We start from the raw sequence: 17,069 nt of genomic DNA on the forward strand, positions 1-17,069 counted from the left end.
TATAATGTAAATTTGAAAATACGACTATAAAGTCAAAGAAAAAAATAATAAACGTAAATTTACTATTTTGTCATTGTTGAATGACTGGAATATCAAAAAAAAATTGAGTTGATCGGATTGTTCCAGCCATCCAGAACTTATGGATTATCCGTAAATTTTCAATCCGGATTATTAGATTTGGCGGATACATTAAAAGGAATCCGAATTTGATCCGATTTTCCTCTAAAAAAATCGGATCAAGTCATTATTTTGCACTAAAATTATGTTATAAATTCATAACACATGCAGGAGATCATAAGAAAATAGAATAAGCAAAAAAAGCTGTACATTTGTTATAGTAAATAAGGGGTTTACATTATCATCAAATTTCGCGATAGCGCTAATTTTAAACGGATTGGCAATTATAAACTGTCCAGCTAGGATATATTAATAAATTAATCTATTAACACTACCTATTTGATGCACGATCTGTATATTCTATGTGGGTAGCAGAAGGTAAAACCATCAGCGAAGAACCTCGCAGTTTAAGAATAGTATCTTGCATTTTATCTGAAAATAACTAGTCTCTTATTTTCTGCTGATACTTATTCTAATATAATTAATTATCTATCCATTAAATCCTGTTTTTCTATCTTGTAAATGTAACCTCTTGGTACTCCCGATCGCTTAGTCATAGTTATTAATGTTTCTTGATGCATAGTGCACGCGCAGAAATGGTTGTGCATGTTTTCCCCTCTGGTCTTTAGTGATACCTTGTTTATAAATTGCATAACAATTATCACGTGTACATAACCCTGTGACGGACTACAGGTTTGTCTGGTAATACAACTCTCCCTTATTTGATGTGATGTTACCTTTTGATCATCATGAATCGCGTAACGATGTTCCGACTGTAACGTGAACTAATTTTTTACTTGTGTTGAACTTTGCGCTACTTCTCTTATAACTTAAGAACTTCATTTTCATTCTTTTATTTAACAGATGATCATTATTACCTTTCAGTATTGTTGAATAGAAAAAATAAAAAATTCAAAATAAATTTTTACTAAAAAAAAAAAATTTTAATTTCATTTGTGTAACCTTAAACAAGCAAGCGTTTGATAAATATGGGCATAGATGTAAAATCGTCCGATTATACGGATAAATCTAAATAGAGTTAGGATTGTTTGACAAGGTATTCAGAACAATATTAAACCTTATTTCATTTCATTTTTATTTATTTATTTATTTATTTTTTTTCTTCCAAATTCAGTTTAAAATTATAAAAATGTCTACAGAACTTCAAAACGATGAAACTTCTGGTTCTGATACTGTATCTGCTAGTATTTCAAATCCACGCACTCATTCTATTAGAACAGAAAGTTTATTTACTGAATCTAGAGCTTCAAGTATTTTAAGTCAATTATCTGAAATTGAACAGGATGATACTTTTAAACCTAATGAAGAACAAAGAAAAAGAGTAAAAAATTTTTTAGGATATTATGAGTGTTTAATTGATAATTCAAAATTATCAAATTTATCAATTCCAACAATTTCTATTTCAACTGCTAGAATTGATTTACATAAAGTAATAAATCGTAAAACGGATTTAAAAGAAGGGAAACATTGGGTTTCAACAAAAATTAAAGAATCTCCATATATAAAAAATACATCACTTTTTGTTATTACTGGTAAAGGAAAAAAAGTTATTAAAGATAGTAAGGGAAACTTATTAGGATTGACTAAAAAAAAGTCTAATTATGAAGAATGGACCGGAACAAAGTTTAATGAATTTCCTAGATGGATGCAATATGTCGAACATTTATTAGATGGAATACCTGTAAAGGGATTAGGAAATTACGAAGTATTTATTAAGAAAGCTATAAATACTAATGAAATTAGTGAAGATACTTTGGAGATGTTGAAAAGTGAAGCTGAAAGGGAAGATGATACAAATCATAAATTGGCTTTAGCTGGAATTTATATGAAAGGTAATGAAAGAAATAATGGAAATTACTATGAAACAAATAAATGTTATATAGAAGCTAAAGATTTGTGTCTAAAGGCCGCCAAGTTAGGATCTATTGAAGCAAAATTATGTTTAGGATATATATATTCTGTTGGTTTTACTAAAAATAAAAAAAGTAAATTAGAATCAGATTATCAACCAAACAAAGCAAAAAAATTATTTAAAAAAGTAGCAAGAAATACGGATGACAAAAGAATGGCTAGAATAGCAATGAGAAATATTGCTACATTATTTCATAGCGAGGAAATTGATCCAAAACTTTATGAAAAAGTAAAAAATTTTGGATTTAGAAATAAAAAACCATTATATTTACAAAAAGCAGAAAAATGGTATGAAAAATCTCTTGAATTAAAAGATAGTCAATCTGCATATCAACTTGGATTGCTTTATGAAAGTAATTTTAATAAAAGTATAAATGATAAAATTGAAGAAAATAAAAAGAAAGCAGAAGAATTGTTTGAAAAGGCTGTTTCATTTGAAGACGATAATTTGTATGCAAAAGCAAAATTGGGAAGAATTTTAATTAATAATAAAATAGATGAAAGTAGAGGGCTTAAACTGTTGGAAAAAGCGGCAGAAACATTGGATATGGGGCAAACATATCTTGGTGAATTTTACGAAAAAACAGAAGATTATGTGAAAGCTGTTGAATTTTATTCGAAAGCTGCCAGACAGAATCGTGGATATTATAGCCATGCTGCGCAATATCATCTTAATAAATTAAAGGGGGATGGACACGTCAATAAAAATATTAAAGATATTTTAAGAAATTACGGTAACGAACGCGATTATGGTTATATTGGAACTGAAGAAACTTTTGAAAGAATCCTTTAAAAAAGCTAATCTTCATTTTTTATTAAATATATATATCAGAATTATTGGTTTATAAAGTTATTGTTTTCATTTATTTGTATAAATAAAGAATTTTTAAAAATACATACTACTTAAATAGAATATATGATTTTTCATTTTTATACCGTTGGAAAATTTACGAGGTTCCTTAACGTACACACCGTGCGTACGTAGAGTTTCACTTGCACGTGATAGCGTTAAACATAACTCCCAGTGCATAAGTTAATATCGTACACATGATGCGTAAGTTAAGGATGCTCTTAATTTATAAGTCAGTTTTTACAAAATTCAGTAAAAAAGTTGCTTAAAAGCTTTTCTATCAACTAAAATATCAATAATATCATAATAATGTTATGTGACAATTGTAGCATTGTGTATAAAACCAACAAGTTTTTGTCAGTATCCTCTAGATGTCGATTTAATCATATCATATTGTCTAAGAAGCTATAAAGTTTGTCAAACTGAAAATACATACATTTTGAAAATAATAAACCCGATAAACTATTAAATTAAAGACTTTCGACGTTCATGTAGAAAAAGAACATTTTTACAAACATAAATCGAAACATGACGAAACAAATTCTATATTAACAAGCATGTTATTTATTTTATTTTAAAGAGTGGTAATCAGGGTCTATTACATGAATAGTCGTTTGAAAAAAACAGAGAACTATCTAAATGCTAGATCATTGATAAACATCCCGCGGCGCAGGACCTCACCCTTCGATAAGAACTACTCGAAAAAATAGAACTACACTATTTAATCAAGTTAACGCACTAAAAAAGAACAGAACTATCTAAAAAAAAATCTATTAGTAAAAAAAATGACCGAAGGGGTTATATGTTAAATAAAATAAATTGAGATCATTAGGGTAGATGGGACGCGTCGCGCGTGAGAGTTACATTTGTGAAGTCTATATATAAAGATGATATCCAATATAGGTTATGAAGGAAATTTGAACTTGTAAGATAAATCCATAAAATGGTAAGGCACGTCTAGTGTCATTGTATGGATCGATGTAACCATGAAGGTCGTCTATGTTTGTTCGTCTGTTATTAGCCGAAGGTTTGGGACTTTTGTCGTTTCTTTTTCGTTTTCGGTAGGACGAGAATCTTTTTTTGGTGATAGAGTGTGAACGGTTCCATTCTTTCCAATGGGTAGATCGGAATTGTCATAGGGCAGAATAAATGTCATGATGAAGGCCAAATAAAAAATTGAATAATAATTTTTTATGAGGGTTTAGAAATACTCGCAGCTTTGAAAGGAACGAAGATTTTCTAATGGGATTAAATTGATAAAAGACAGTGTAACTCAGGTGCTTCATTAATAGAGGTAGGAGGGGTATTAAACCAAGAAGAGACCCGACAGAATCTAATCGAGTCTTGAAACTTCGCTGCAATTTTTTTTGCGTGTGTGTTGATTAGTGTTTTTGGAAAATAGGTATCAGTATATTGATGACATAGGAGCAAGTCCATAAATGTTCGTTTGATTCAGGTGTATCCTGACAAAAAAAAAAGTATTAAAGCCGTTTAGGATGTCCAGATAATTTCGGCTCAATATGTCCAATGTAGGTAAGTTGTATGTAGATGTCTTGACACGCCAACTGACGAGTTTGCTGTAATCGATACTTGTAGGACGATTGAAAGGGTTGTATTTGATCCAATGTTGTGTGAAATCCCAATCAATGATATGGGTAAGAGTGTATATTGAGGGATTTGTGTGAAATATGATTTTCTAAAGTTCGAAAATTAATTATTTTCTTGAGTGTCTTTATATATATCTCGATCGATAATAAATTCGTCGTTGAAAGAGATATGACTGTGTTGTGCGGGAATGCCAATAGGGGAGATCGATATAGGATTTTCATTGTTACATCCTTCTTTGGCCAATTGGTCAGCGAGGTCGTTGTAAGGGTCGTTAGAATGTGCTTTGACTTTATGTAGTGAGACTTGAAGATGTAGTTGTTCTAATACATATTTGATCGCCTACCAAAATAAGACATTATTGCTAGTACAGGGGTGATCCATTATTTAATATCGAGATCGATGTTAGATGTAAAAATCCATCCAAAACCCATCTTGGATAAATCATCTATTTTTTTGTAATGAACCATCTGTATAAAATTCTAAAGAATTAAAGTTAGAAAGTAAAGTACTAATCTGAATTAAAGGAGAAGAAATAGAAAGATAGTTTTAATTAAAAGAAAAAATAGAAAGAGAATGCGGAGAAAATATTATTACAATCATATTCTAAATTAGTAAATTAATATGTGGATTAAAATTAATTCCTTGACGAACAGAAGTACGTAAAATATAATTCTTATACGCGATAGTATAACTAAAAATAAAAATTATGTAGAATAATAAGTCATGTACAATATATACTTACATATAAATGTTTTTATTATCAATTAAAAAAAACATATGCAATGCCAAATCGTGGTGGCACGTATGCGTATGCCCCTAAGTATTTCTTTAATTATTGGGTGTCTATCCTATATTTAATAAAGAAATGCGTTACAAAAAACATATGCAATTTCAAACTGTTAAAACTAATTCCTGATCCGTCGGATAAATGCAGATATCCGGATAATATCCGGATAACCCAGATAAATTATTCGTCTATTTGTATTGAACGGATAAACTCAAAACGATTAACTCTATTTTTGTGGAACTGCTATCTCCAAAAAAGAAAATGATCGACTTACCAAGTCATAATTCTGGTCGGAATTATAAATTGGCCTGAATTATACCTGTAAGATATGGATAATTTAAGATATCCGGGTAATATCCGGATGAATTATCTGGATATCCGAATTAACGGATAAATGCAAAAATTGGATATCCGGATGGACGGATACGAACTCTATAATTAATTCATTGAAATCGAATAAAAGAATTTAAAGTTTATATTTTCATGTGATTTTAAGTGGTTTATTTGAATAAACTTGCATGTATAACTATGTATAACGAAAATCTAAAATGAGGAAGCTATTATTGTACTAGCAAAAAAAAAATCACATGCGGTTTGCAAATCAAAAACGGTTATTCGTTCCCGAGCCGAGGATTATCATTTTCCCGACTTCCAAAAGGGGATAATTTTTATTCTTTCTGTGAACATTTTTTTTTTAAAAAACAAACAAAGTATATAAATAATATAAATAATCGTAAACAAAGTATATAAATAATATAAATAATCGTAAATAAGGATTAATAATTTGAAGATAATAAAAAAAAAAATAATAATTTCATAAAACAATGTCATTCACGTCAATAGTGTCAACGGTAGATTTGATAGCAATTATCAAAGTACTTATTATCTTATATGTATTAAAATATTATTACAAATATTTTACACGTCAATCACCACTTCCCGGTCCGTTTCCACTTCCATTAATTGGTAATTTACATCAAATCAGATTAAACCCAGCACAATATGCAAAGGAACATCATAAAAAATATGGTGACATGTACGAAATTTGGGTTGGAAATAATAGATTCGTTATTCTTTCTCATCCCTCGTTAATCGATCAAATTTATGTTCCAAACACAAAAACTAAATTTTTCCCAAGAAGTGAAATCAAACATTTTAATGGAAATGGGTTAGTATTTAATGATGACCCCTTAACATGGAAACGAAATAGAAAATTTGTTGTACAATCATTAATGTCTCCCAGATTTCTTAAAAACTTCACCCACCTTACACAATCATTATTTAATGAGAATGAAAGTTATTGGGATAAAAAGAAATATCAAATTGATTTTGCTAAATGGATAAAATGTTTCACAACAGACATTACCTTACAAACTGTTACTTGCAAGCCTTCTTATTGTCTTAATACGTACTTGTTCGGCGAAAATCATGACGATCCGATTAGATCTGAAGAAATCAAAAGAACCGTTTATTTTACTAAAGCCGTTCAAACTTTTTTAACAAACGTATTATTTCAAATGTTCATTCCTGAAGTATTAAAAAATTATTTTCCAGGATTTTATCATTTGAACAAAAAATACAAAAAGAATAGTGATTGGTTAACTGAAACTATGCTTGATGTTATCAGTAAAAGAAGAAAGGAGATTGATAATATGCAAAGTGATGAAAAAATTGGTTCAAACTTATTGGATATCTTATTGACGTTAAATACTCCACGTGATCCTAACGGGTATGATGAAAGTGAACCTCCATTAACTGACCAAGAAGTTTGTTCCACCATTACGGAAGTCAGTATAGCAGGTACAGATACGGTACGTTTATATTTTAAATTATTAAAAAATATAATTTCTTTCAATTGAATAGTTTATTTAAATAAAATAATTTATTGCTATATTAGACCGGAAATACATTCTGCTTCACAGTCTGGCTATTGGTTAAGCATCCTAAAGTTATTGCACGTTTTCGAGAAGAAATCAGTGAAATACTAGGTGAAGATATATCACGACAAATAACCTACGAAGATTTAGAAAAATTTACATATCTTGACGCAATTATAAAAGAATCTACACGAGTCTTAACACTTACACCACTTACACCACGTATTTCAACACAAGAGAGTATTATTGGAGGAAAACATTTGGAAGCAAATACAAAGTTCTTGATTCTTCATGAATTAATTCATAAATTACCTGAATTTTGGGAAAACCCTGATGATTTCATTCCGGAAAGATTTTTGAAAGAAACTAATAATGAAATTACTAAGAATGCCTTTATTCCTTTCGGAGGTGGTACAAGAATTTGCCCAGGAAGACATATGGCCATGGTAGAATTGAAAACCTTGTTGATTTTGTTATTTAGAAAGTATGATGTCGAATTGGTTGATAATGTATCAAAAAAACCGAAAACCCAATTTACGGCTGTTTATGAATGCACTGAAATGAAAGTTTTAGTACGTCCTAAATATTAACTTATAATTACGTACAGCATATGTCATTTTATTTTCTTCTTTTTGCTTATTATTATTATCGTTATTACATAATAAAATTTTGTTTTTAAATAAATTTATATGATAATTATTACATGATATGAGTTATTTACGTGATGAATATATTTTGTCAAGTTCGAAAGTGATAAATTTAATTAACCAAATAAAAATTTCAAAATGTTGTTTTTAGCGTGAAATTATTGAAATATCGTAGTACAAAACAATTTTTTTTTAAAGTAAAATTAGTTAATTTTTTACTCGACAAAATATTAAATCATTACATTACACATTACATATTTAAATAAACGTAATTCTGGTCAAATTAATTTTATTGGCCGGAAATAATAAAGTTCCATGCAGAAGCGGTTTTGGTACGAAATCTCGAAAATCATTTGAGCGACTGACACAAGACCGACAACAAAATCTCGACAATCCAATATCTTGACAAGTCAAAATCCTGACAAGTCAAAATTCCGACAAAATTATAACACATTTAAACTAAATATTACATATTGCAACAAATTATTTTATCATCACAAAATTGTCGATATAATGACTTGTCGGGATTTTGGATTGCCGAGATCGAGATTTTGTTGTCGATCTTGTGTTAGTCATGCAAAGTGACTGTCGAGATTTTGATTGATCGGATACCCTGATATGTATCACACGAATAAAGTTTCAGATTTTAGTTTAAGGGAAAACATTAAGAGACAAGATCCGACTACAGAAATAAATCTTCTGATAAAGCTAATATCTGAAATTATTAATATTACACAGTGCTAGGAATTTACGATGTGATAAAATATTTTTTACTTTGAAGTTTTGATACAATGTGACATAATTGAAATGTGATATATTCATTTAAAATATTTTATATATGAACTCCTAAATAATTGTATTTTCTTTATAACTTTCATTTACATAACGTCAAAATAAGTCGCCTGTAAAACAATGTCACTTAAAAAACATGTTCATTGAGTTAAATCTCGCAATCTTTTGATATGGTAAGACAGATGACACTGATCATTTAACCGTTTAAAGGGTTCGCCTAACCATTTGTCATTTATTGATATGATTTAATTAAACGTAGTCTAGAGTCTAGACTCTTTTTGAGACGTCATTTGACAATTATCATTGAATCATTTGTAATTTTAAGCAATTGCCAAACAATGTACAATGCGCCAATCATCTTTATCTGGAAAATCATTTAAGACTTTCATCAATTTTTACAATTTTTATATGTATTAATTCGGAAATTCATATCAACTAATTTTGAATATTATTTACAAAGTGAAAACATATTAATCTCGTTTTTTCGTTTAGGGTATTTTTTTTTTAAAAAAATAATTTTATTATTTTTATTAACATTCAAAAATATGTCAAAGTGGTTCTGCCTGAAAAAAAAAATACAAAAAAAATGCAAAAGTTAAAAATAACAATACGATATCTACCACCTCTATTACCTCCTTCTCACGTCCAAATGATACCGATAAACTAACCCTCATTGAAGAACGTCTGAAATTCTGTGCCGATGAAACAAATACTTTTTCTTTTGAAGAAAAACCAATAATCGCAGATATTAAAAGTTCTAATACGATATCCACCACTTCTATTCCCTCGTCATTTGCATCTGATCTAGAAAAATTAAATCTTACTGAAGAACGTTTGAAACGTTATGTTGATGAGACAGAAAATCTCTCTTCTGGCACAACAATAACTTCTAATACGGAAGTTACATTTTTACGAGAAAAGGCTATATCCAAAACTCTCAATAACATCAAACTTTCAATGAAAGTTGTTGTTCGATTCATTGAATTTTTTGTGTTTTTTTTTTCGCGGATGAGATATAATGAATTTCTCTCTATACCGAATTTTAATCTCCAGCTCATGAGATTTGATCTTTTCTTTGTTTTAGACTGTACTGGATCTATGAGGCGTCATATTGCTGCTGCTAGAGATTGTATTTTACAGGTGACAAATTACATTAAACATACAAATCCAAACTTTGAACTTCGGGTTGGTTTTTGTGGCTATCGAGATCATAATGATAAAACTCGTCGTCTAAAACTTTTAGAATTTACTGACCAATATGAGCAATTTACAAAATATATGAAAAGTGTATCAGCTTTTAGTTCGCTAATAAAGGATGATCTTCCAGAGGATGTTCTTGGAGGTCTAAATGCAGCAATAACCCAGTTGGATTGGAAAAGTAGTACTCGTGTCCTTCTTCATATTGGTGATTATCCACCACATGGTCATCGTTTTTCAAATATAAGGGATAAATATCCAAATGGTGATCCATATGGCTTAACCGCAGAAAGTGTACTAAAAATGATGCAATCAAAAAATATTCTTTACTTTTTTGGTAGAATTACAAGTCATACCGACACAATGCTTCAAATATTCCATAATATAATTGGCGAATTTCCAGGTTTTGATCTTGTAGGAAGAGATCCAATTAAGTTAATTGATATTCTTATGCTGTTTCATTGACCAGTACTATTGGAAGCAGCTCTAAGGACATATATACTTTACAACGAAAAAAACTTGATATGAATCCAAATGAACCTAATTGGAATATTCTTCCATTGCAAGAAGGAGTAGTTATGTGGTATCATATTCTTAATACTTTGGAAGAACTTAAAGACCCAAATTATTTTAACAAGTCGAATCTTTTTTCTAAAAGTTTATCCTTCAAGATTGCCTCACAACCATTTTCTGCAGGTGTTGAAAAATATGCATACTTTGCTCTTGATATGCCAACAAAAAAAATGGTGATGAAATAATACCTTCATGTTGAGCAAGGTGATCTTTTTGAAAAGTATCTTGAGGCGATAGAAATATCTACAATCGCATCTTTTCTCTCTACAGAATTTAATTTGATTGCAAAACGAAAAAATATTCCCAAAGTAAATTTTCTCAATGTGAAACTATTACGTTGTGGAATTATTGACTTTTGTACTCGATATTATACTATTGAACCAAGACTTCAAAATAGAGTATAAACGATTTAATACAAATACTGGTGTAATTACAGAACTTCGACCTACTCTTGAAGCTTTTGTCCATTTCACATATGAATATACCAAAGGATATTTAGTGGTTTGTGATCTTCAAGGAATTGAACATAATGATGAGTTCTTATTGACTGATCCATCAATACATTGTATTAATCCTTTAAGATTTGGAAGAACAAATTTTGGTAAAGAGGGAATTAAATAGTTGTTCTTGGCAAATCATCGATGTAACGATATTTGTAAAAAGCTAAAATTAAATCGCATTAATAATGGATTATCAGCAGATGACGCAGCAGTATAAAGTATTAATAATTATATTAGGGATTTATAATTTGTAAGTTTTTAAATTTTTGAAAAATAAATTATTTGAAAATTTTTTTTATTAATTTTACAAACGTACATATATGGCAAGTTTTAATTCTAGCCGAAGGCAGCTAATAAAAGATAAACACTTAAAAAATTTGATAACACTTATTAAAAGCAATCAATTAACTACCGTAATTCTTCGCAATTTTTTCTCCACGTCATTGATTGGACTTTGAATGAGAGTTCGAAAGTTTACGCAATTTTCAGAAGACCGAGTCAAAAAAAAAAAGTCCAGCATTTCATTTTTTTTTATCTATTATTATATACTGTATAATATAATTTTTATTGTTTTTTTAAAAAAAATAGAATCATGAGTTTTGTCACTTTTAAATATAAATTATTATAGCTTTTTTTGCTAATAGATTGCATGTTTTATACATGAATAAATTGATTGTTTTTGATAAATTTATGATCATTGAAATAATTTAAACTTGATTTTCCATATATAGTTTAATATTTTTATAACTTTAACAACGATTAGATCAATAAAAAGATTATAGTTTACCGAAAATAATCATCTGGATCATGTGCGCGGGATCACGTGTACCTGGAAACAAATCAACAGTTGTTTATTAAACGTGACGCAACAGTCGCAACAGGACTCGACTCGCACATAAAAGGGTCAGGTTCGATATTGCGTCTTTCCTTTTATAGATAATTCTTGGTGGAATGGTCATTACCTTTTTGGATACTGACCGAAATAATCATAATTCCGGCCTGAAAAAATGCGAACAGCTAATAGTTAACTCGAGTTAAACAAGTACGAGTCCAAGTTCTAGTCCAAGTTCATAATATCTATTTATAAATTATATTTTTTAAATAATTGTATAGAATCCATTTAACTATATATAATGATATGACATTTCTGTATTAAATTCGTAACCATAAATATGAATTAGTATTACGCAAAAGCTTAATGTAAGTAAGAATGTAAGAATAAACTATTTTTTGAACAACATTTATTTTAAAGATTAAAAGTACTTTTTTATAACGATTATTAAAAACACGTGAACAAAAATTGTGAGAGCTCTAAAGTGTAAAGTGTAATCGGTAATTTTTTTATTTGATGTGAATATAATCAAAGAACGGAAAAGTTATGCTTTAAAAAAAAAATTAATATTTAGACATTTTCATTTCATCATTTTGGAATATTATTGTAGAGAAATCCCAAATACTTGTGTAAAATTTCTCCCATTGGCTCCTATGAATTGTCAGTCAAAAAGTATTACAATTTCATACAATTTGATGCTAAAAGAGAAATTCTGTATTATAATGATCTACAAATAACACCGAAGAAAGAAGCTTTCTTTTGACTGTTTTTATATTGAAACCTTGATCTATTTATACAAGTTCATACCGACAGACTTCCAGATATTTATTTGTAAAAAAACTAGTTAATTTTTGTAAACTCTAGGAAAAAAATATTAACGGTTTGATATTAAAAATCGGAGCCAAAGTCTTCCTTTCATAACTCTTATTACATCGCAGATTCATAATATATAATCCGTTTAATAATTCATGAAACTCATTTTGACCAATAATTAATCGCTCATCACTTCTAGAACTTACTTTTTTTTTATATTCACGTAATTTGATAAGTCTTAGATTCAAACTAACTAGTTTCATACTAATAATGATATACATACATATATGAGTCATATATGTATATATGTAAATTAAAACGAATATAATAAAGGTTACAACACAATTATCTAACGTTACTTTAATGATAATAGTAACCTTCAATAAATAAATTATCTAAATTTTGACATCTTGAAAATTTTAAAAATTTTAAATTTTAAATGAATTGGAGAGTTTTATAACGTGATAAATAAGAATTTCAAGCATTAACACTGAATGTAAATTAATTTTATCAAAAAATATGCCAAAGGTTTATGCTCAATACTCTATCAAAACTTATCAAGATTGATTTGGTACAACATCATACTGTATCATCTAGTATATATAATGTATATCAAATACATCATACATTAAATACATTATGATATTTATTTTTTGTTCTAGATTAATAAGTTTAAATCATATATGCAATGTGAGTCATACTTATATAATAAATTTATTTCATATATACAATTTATAATCTTCTGTAATAGTATGTTGTACTGACAGAAGTTTTTATATTAATGTGTCAAGTAATACCATTTTTTATATTTAAGACCCTAATTTCTCTTTCAACTTGTTAAAAAAAATCTTGCTATTAATAATTAATAATTAATAATTAAATGTTTAATAATAATAATTTTTTCTTAATTAAATACTTTTTTTTATATTACTAATCATGAATACAACAACTGAAAACTATATTGGACATGAGGAACTTGTTACTTACTTAAGTGAATGAAATTTGTCTTATTGCAGATTTTTAAGTCTTAACCATGATACTATTATTGCTTCACTAGCTTCACTAGCACCTATTTCTTCATTAACAATGACCAAATGGCAAAGCATTGACATTACCTGGTATACTCACTTTTTGGATGAAGCTAAAAGATTATTGGATCCAAATGATTTTATTACAATAAAGGATAAGGTGTGTTTGTTTTTATTTTGCAAAGCGTGGGTAACTCCTAATATTCACCATGGTCACTTAGGAGAATTACTGTTATGACAACCTTGGTAACCACCCCAAACTCTCATCTCAGGTGCCCTAACTTTGTCGTTGATAAAGTCTGCTAATTCTGGAGGAGGAATTGGCTATGTACCTTCTTTTATCACTAAATAAAATTAAATGCACTATTAACAATTTCTTCTTATAATAGGTAAGCACAGAACATTTGCGATATACCAAAAAGTTACAAACATTTTGGCAAGGAATTATTAAGAAATATGAAAAGGAGAATCTGCTGGTACCTGCTGAAACCTCTCAGTCAAATGAATCACTTCTTCCAAAATTTTCTGAAACTTCACAACTTACCCTAATATCTGCTGAAACCTTACAACCAGATGAATCACTTCTTTCAAAAAAATCATTTCTTCCAAAAGTTCCTGAAACTTCACAACTTACTTTGACCTTACAACCAGATGAATCTCTTCTCCCAAAAAAGACAGTTAAAGTTCCAAATACAGAAACTTTACAATCAGATGCATCACTTCTTTCAAAAATGATAATTAATAAAATTCCTCTTTCTGAATCTTCACAACTAAATACACCATCACTTTCAAATAGACAATTAAAAGTTCCTGATAAAATTCTTTCTGAAGTAACACAATTAGATTTACCTATAAAGAACAATAAACTTATTAACTTCTGCTATGATATTTTTCATGAACTTGAAAATGAAACTTATGCTAATTTATTTTATAAATATGTTTAAAAATAAGATTATGGAACATCCAATGGATCTACTTACTATAAATTCAAAATTAAATACACAAGTTTAAAAAAATTTGAAAAGGATATTCGTTTAATATTTTGCAATTGCTATACATATAATGATGTTGGAAGTGAAATATATAATTCAGGTGAAGCATTAGAATCTATCTTCGACAAAAAATGGAATGAAAAACTTATCTATCAAAATAAACAAATAAATGACTTAAAAAGAACAAGAGATAATAATACTGATGATACAGATAGATCCTGGAAGAAACAAAATCAAATTTTAGAACAAAATAAAAATAACTTAATGTATAGACAAGTTGTTAATGATGCACTTCTTGTTGCTTCAGCATATGAAAACCTTGTTATGGGTAATATTTTACCCTTTATTGAAATTTTAAAAACATTTTTACTAATAAGGTCAAGGATGTCTTTGTCTATAGCAGATGAATCTATGCTTCAAGCAATTGTTGAGAGTCTTCTGCCATTAAAATATTGTATTCCAGAGCTTTCATTAGTAATGTGTTACATAATATATTTGTAATGAACATAATATATTCTTATTCTTTTTTTAATATTTGTATCTATAATGTTTTTTTGTTAATTGTTTAATCATATCAAACTTAAATCTTTTTCATTGGTTTTTCTCCTTTATCTTCATTTTCTTTAACTTCTTCAATTAATAATTCATCATCTTCATATTTCTAAATGCAAAATGAAACTAAGATAAAAATCTTCAACATGATAAATAAAGTAAAAACATACCTGCAAGATAATTTTTTCAACAAATTCTATATCCAAAGTAAAATCTGGTAAAATATTGTCACTGTCTAAATCTTCCCATTTACATTTTTGATGGGTAATATTTTCATCATCATCATCTTTTTCATACTAAGTCCAGATCATGTGATTCTTTTGATCAATTAACCATCTCATTCTTGAATCTAATATCAACTTCATTAAATATTGCTTCCTTTGAAACATTCACAACCTCAGCAACAAATATGGGAGTAAAAGGTTGGCCAAGAAAAGTCAAAAGCTGGGTTTTATTAAGTGAACTATAAATATTTTCAGGTATGAAAGCAATATGTGGTGCTCAAATCTTCTTCTGGCCACTAACACTAAAATCATAACCTCCTTGAGATGTGATAACAATACCATTTTGACTAGTTTCAACATTCCAGTTACCAAGTTGTCTAGAAATTTCATGTACAACAGCCTCATTAGCAATTGGAGATTGTGGAATAGGAAGTAGCCTTTCATTTTCAAAATTAATATGCGTTTTAAGATATTTGTTAATGTATTCAATCTCCTCTGGGGTGTAAATATGGGTAAGATCCAAATTTTTTAATTGATTTCTATATTGATTTCTATAATTTCTATATCTGTTTTATAATATGTTTTATGTTTTATAAATCTGTTTTGTGATTTTTTTCGCGAACAATAGTTGTTTATTTATGTGTAGATTTTACTATTTGTTTAACTATTTGTTTAAAAATAATTATTAGTAACAAAATTTCTAATTTTAACCAGGGGAAATTTCTTCCTAGTCATGTGATTAGTATATGTAGGATCATATGCAACTCTGCTGATATAGTCTGATGGCTTTTACCTGAATAAGAATACAGTAATAAATAAAGTTAGTTCAGACCTTTGAAAAAAAATTTCATTCTACACTAGTCTCTAAGCCCTAACCCTAATCCTTAACCTTAATCCCTAACTTTAATCCCAACCCTAACCATAAGTCTATAACCTAACCCTAACCTAACCCTAATCCTAACTAATTCTAACAATCCTAACCTCCAGTAACCTAATTACAATCTTAATCATGGAAGTTTATATTCTACAAATGTAAATTAACCTTTGAAATGTCATCAGCATAGTTTTAGGTACTTTCAATATGAAAAAATCTGATGCAATCAAAATGTAAAGCAAATATTTTCATTTTATTAATACAGTTAACATACAATCTATAATGCATACAATAGATAGCAATTTACATGATCTAATTAATGAATAAATAGCATTTCATCCCATTTGCAAATGTACAATCAACAATACATGTATTGAAATAATTTACACATTCTGGCTAATGAACTGACATGTTACCCTATTTATGCCCTTTTTCCCTACAATTTTGACAAGTCTTTCACTTGTTTTTTTTATTATTATTACTTCCACTTGCATTGTTATTTGACATTTGGTTATTATCACCTAATGGTTGTAAATGTTGTCATTTTCTAGTATGCTGTTCTTGAATCTCAATACATATCTTTACTCTTTCAACTGGCCTTCTTTTTCTTGTTGTAATTATAGGATTTTTGATGTTAAAATTGATTTCTTCTATATTCTGACCTGATTCTAGAATTGCTTGTTTATCTGATATAAATCCATGGCAAATACCTATAAATTCATCATAAGAATTAGTGGCAATTGCGATGTCAAGTCTTTTCACATTAAAACCATATTCTTTGCCATATTTTCATCATGTACAGTTAATTTCTCTTGAATTTTGATTGTAGAATTCAGCACCATGAATTTGTTTAATATAATCAAACTTATACACT

General features: G+C 28.4%; 6 protein-coding genes across 6 annotated transcripts; 5 read left to right on the forward strand and 1 right to left on the reverse strand.

Annotated features, from left to right (window-relative positions):
• Nucleotides 1-1,267: 1,267 nt before the first annotated feature.
• On the forward strand, nt 1,268-2,842 carry OCT59_015235 (uncharacterized protein; the record flags this gene model as incomplete). The annotated part of the gene is made up of 1 exon (XM_066139882.1): nt 1,268-2,842. The coding sequence occupies one exon, from the start codon at nt 1,268-1,270 to the stop codon at nt 2,840-2,842; it is 1,575 nt and encodes a 524-aa protein (XP_066002714.1).
• A 3,486-nt stretch (nt 2,843-6,328) lies between these two features.
• OCT59_015236 (uncharacterized protein) lies at nt 6,329-7,761 on the forward strand (the record flags this gene model as incomplete). The annotated part of the gene is made up of 4 exons (XM_066139883.1): nt 6,329-6,462; nt 6,538-7,105; nt 7,192-7,282; nt 7,355-7,761. 4 exons carry the CDS (start codon nt 6,329-6,331, stop codon nt 7,759-7,761), a joined length of 1,200 nt encoding a protein of 399 aa, XP_066002715.1.
• Nucleotides 7,762-9,666: 1,905 nt separating this feature from the next.
• OCT59_015237 (uncharacterized protein) lies at nt 9,667-10,272 on the forward strand (the record flags this gene model as incomplete). The annotated part of the gene is made up of 1 exon (XM_066139884.1): nt 9,667-10,272. One exon carries the CDS (start codon nt 9,667-9,669, stop codon nt 10,270-10,272), a length of 606 nt encoding a protein of 201 aa, XP_066002716.1.
• A 59-nt stretch (nt 10,273-10,331) lies between these two features.
• OCT59_015238 (uncharacterized protein) lies at nt 10,332-11,001 on the forward strand (the record flags this gene model as incomplete). The annotated part of the gene is made up of 2 exons (XM_025319036.2): nt 10,332-10,503; nt 10,778-11,001. 2 exons carry the CDS (start codon nt 10,332-10,334, stop codon nt 10,999-11,001), a joined length of 396 nt encoding a protein of 131 aa, XP_025174713.2.
• Nucleotides 11,002-13,461: 2,460 nt separating this feature from the next.
• On the forward strand, nt 13,462-15,046 carry OCT59_015239 (uncharacterized protein; the record flags this gene model as incomplete). Its single annotated transcript, XM_066139885.1, has 4 exons — nt 13,462-13,516; nt 13,583-13,713; nt 13,943-14,383; nt 14,579-15,046. The coding sequence occupies 4 exons, from the start codon at nt 13,462-13,464 to the stop codon at nt 15,044-15,046; spliced, it is 1,095 nt and encodes a 364-aa protein (XP_066002717.1).
• A 79-nt stretch (nt 15,047-15,125) lies between these two features.
• OCT59_015240 (uncharacterized protein) lies at nt 15,126-16,383 on the reverse strand (the record flags this gene model as incomplete). The annotated part of the gene is made up of 4 exons (XM_066139886.1): nt 15,126-15,206; nt 15,268-15,393; nt 15,623-15,887; nt 16,364-16,383. The coding sequence occupies 4 exons, from the start codon at nt 16,381-16,383 to the stop codon at nt 15,126-15,128; spliced, it is 492 nt and encodes a 163-aa protein (XP_066002718.1).
• Between the last annotated feature and the right edge of the window lie 686 nt (nt 16,384-17,069).

Source organism: Rhizophagus irregularis, chromosome 23, assembly GCF_026210795.1.
Source record: "Rhizophagus irregularis chromosome 23, complete sequence".
Classification (NCBI taxonomy): Eukaryota; Fungi; Glomeromycota; class Glomeromycetes; order Glomerales; family Glomeraceae; genus Rhizophagus; species Rhizophagus irregularis.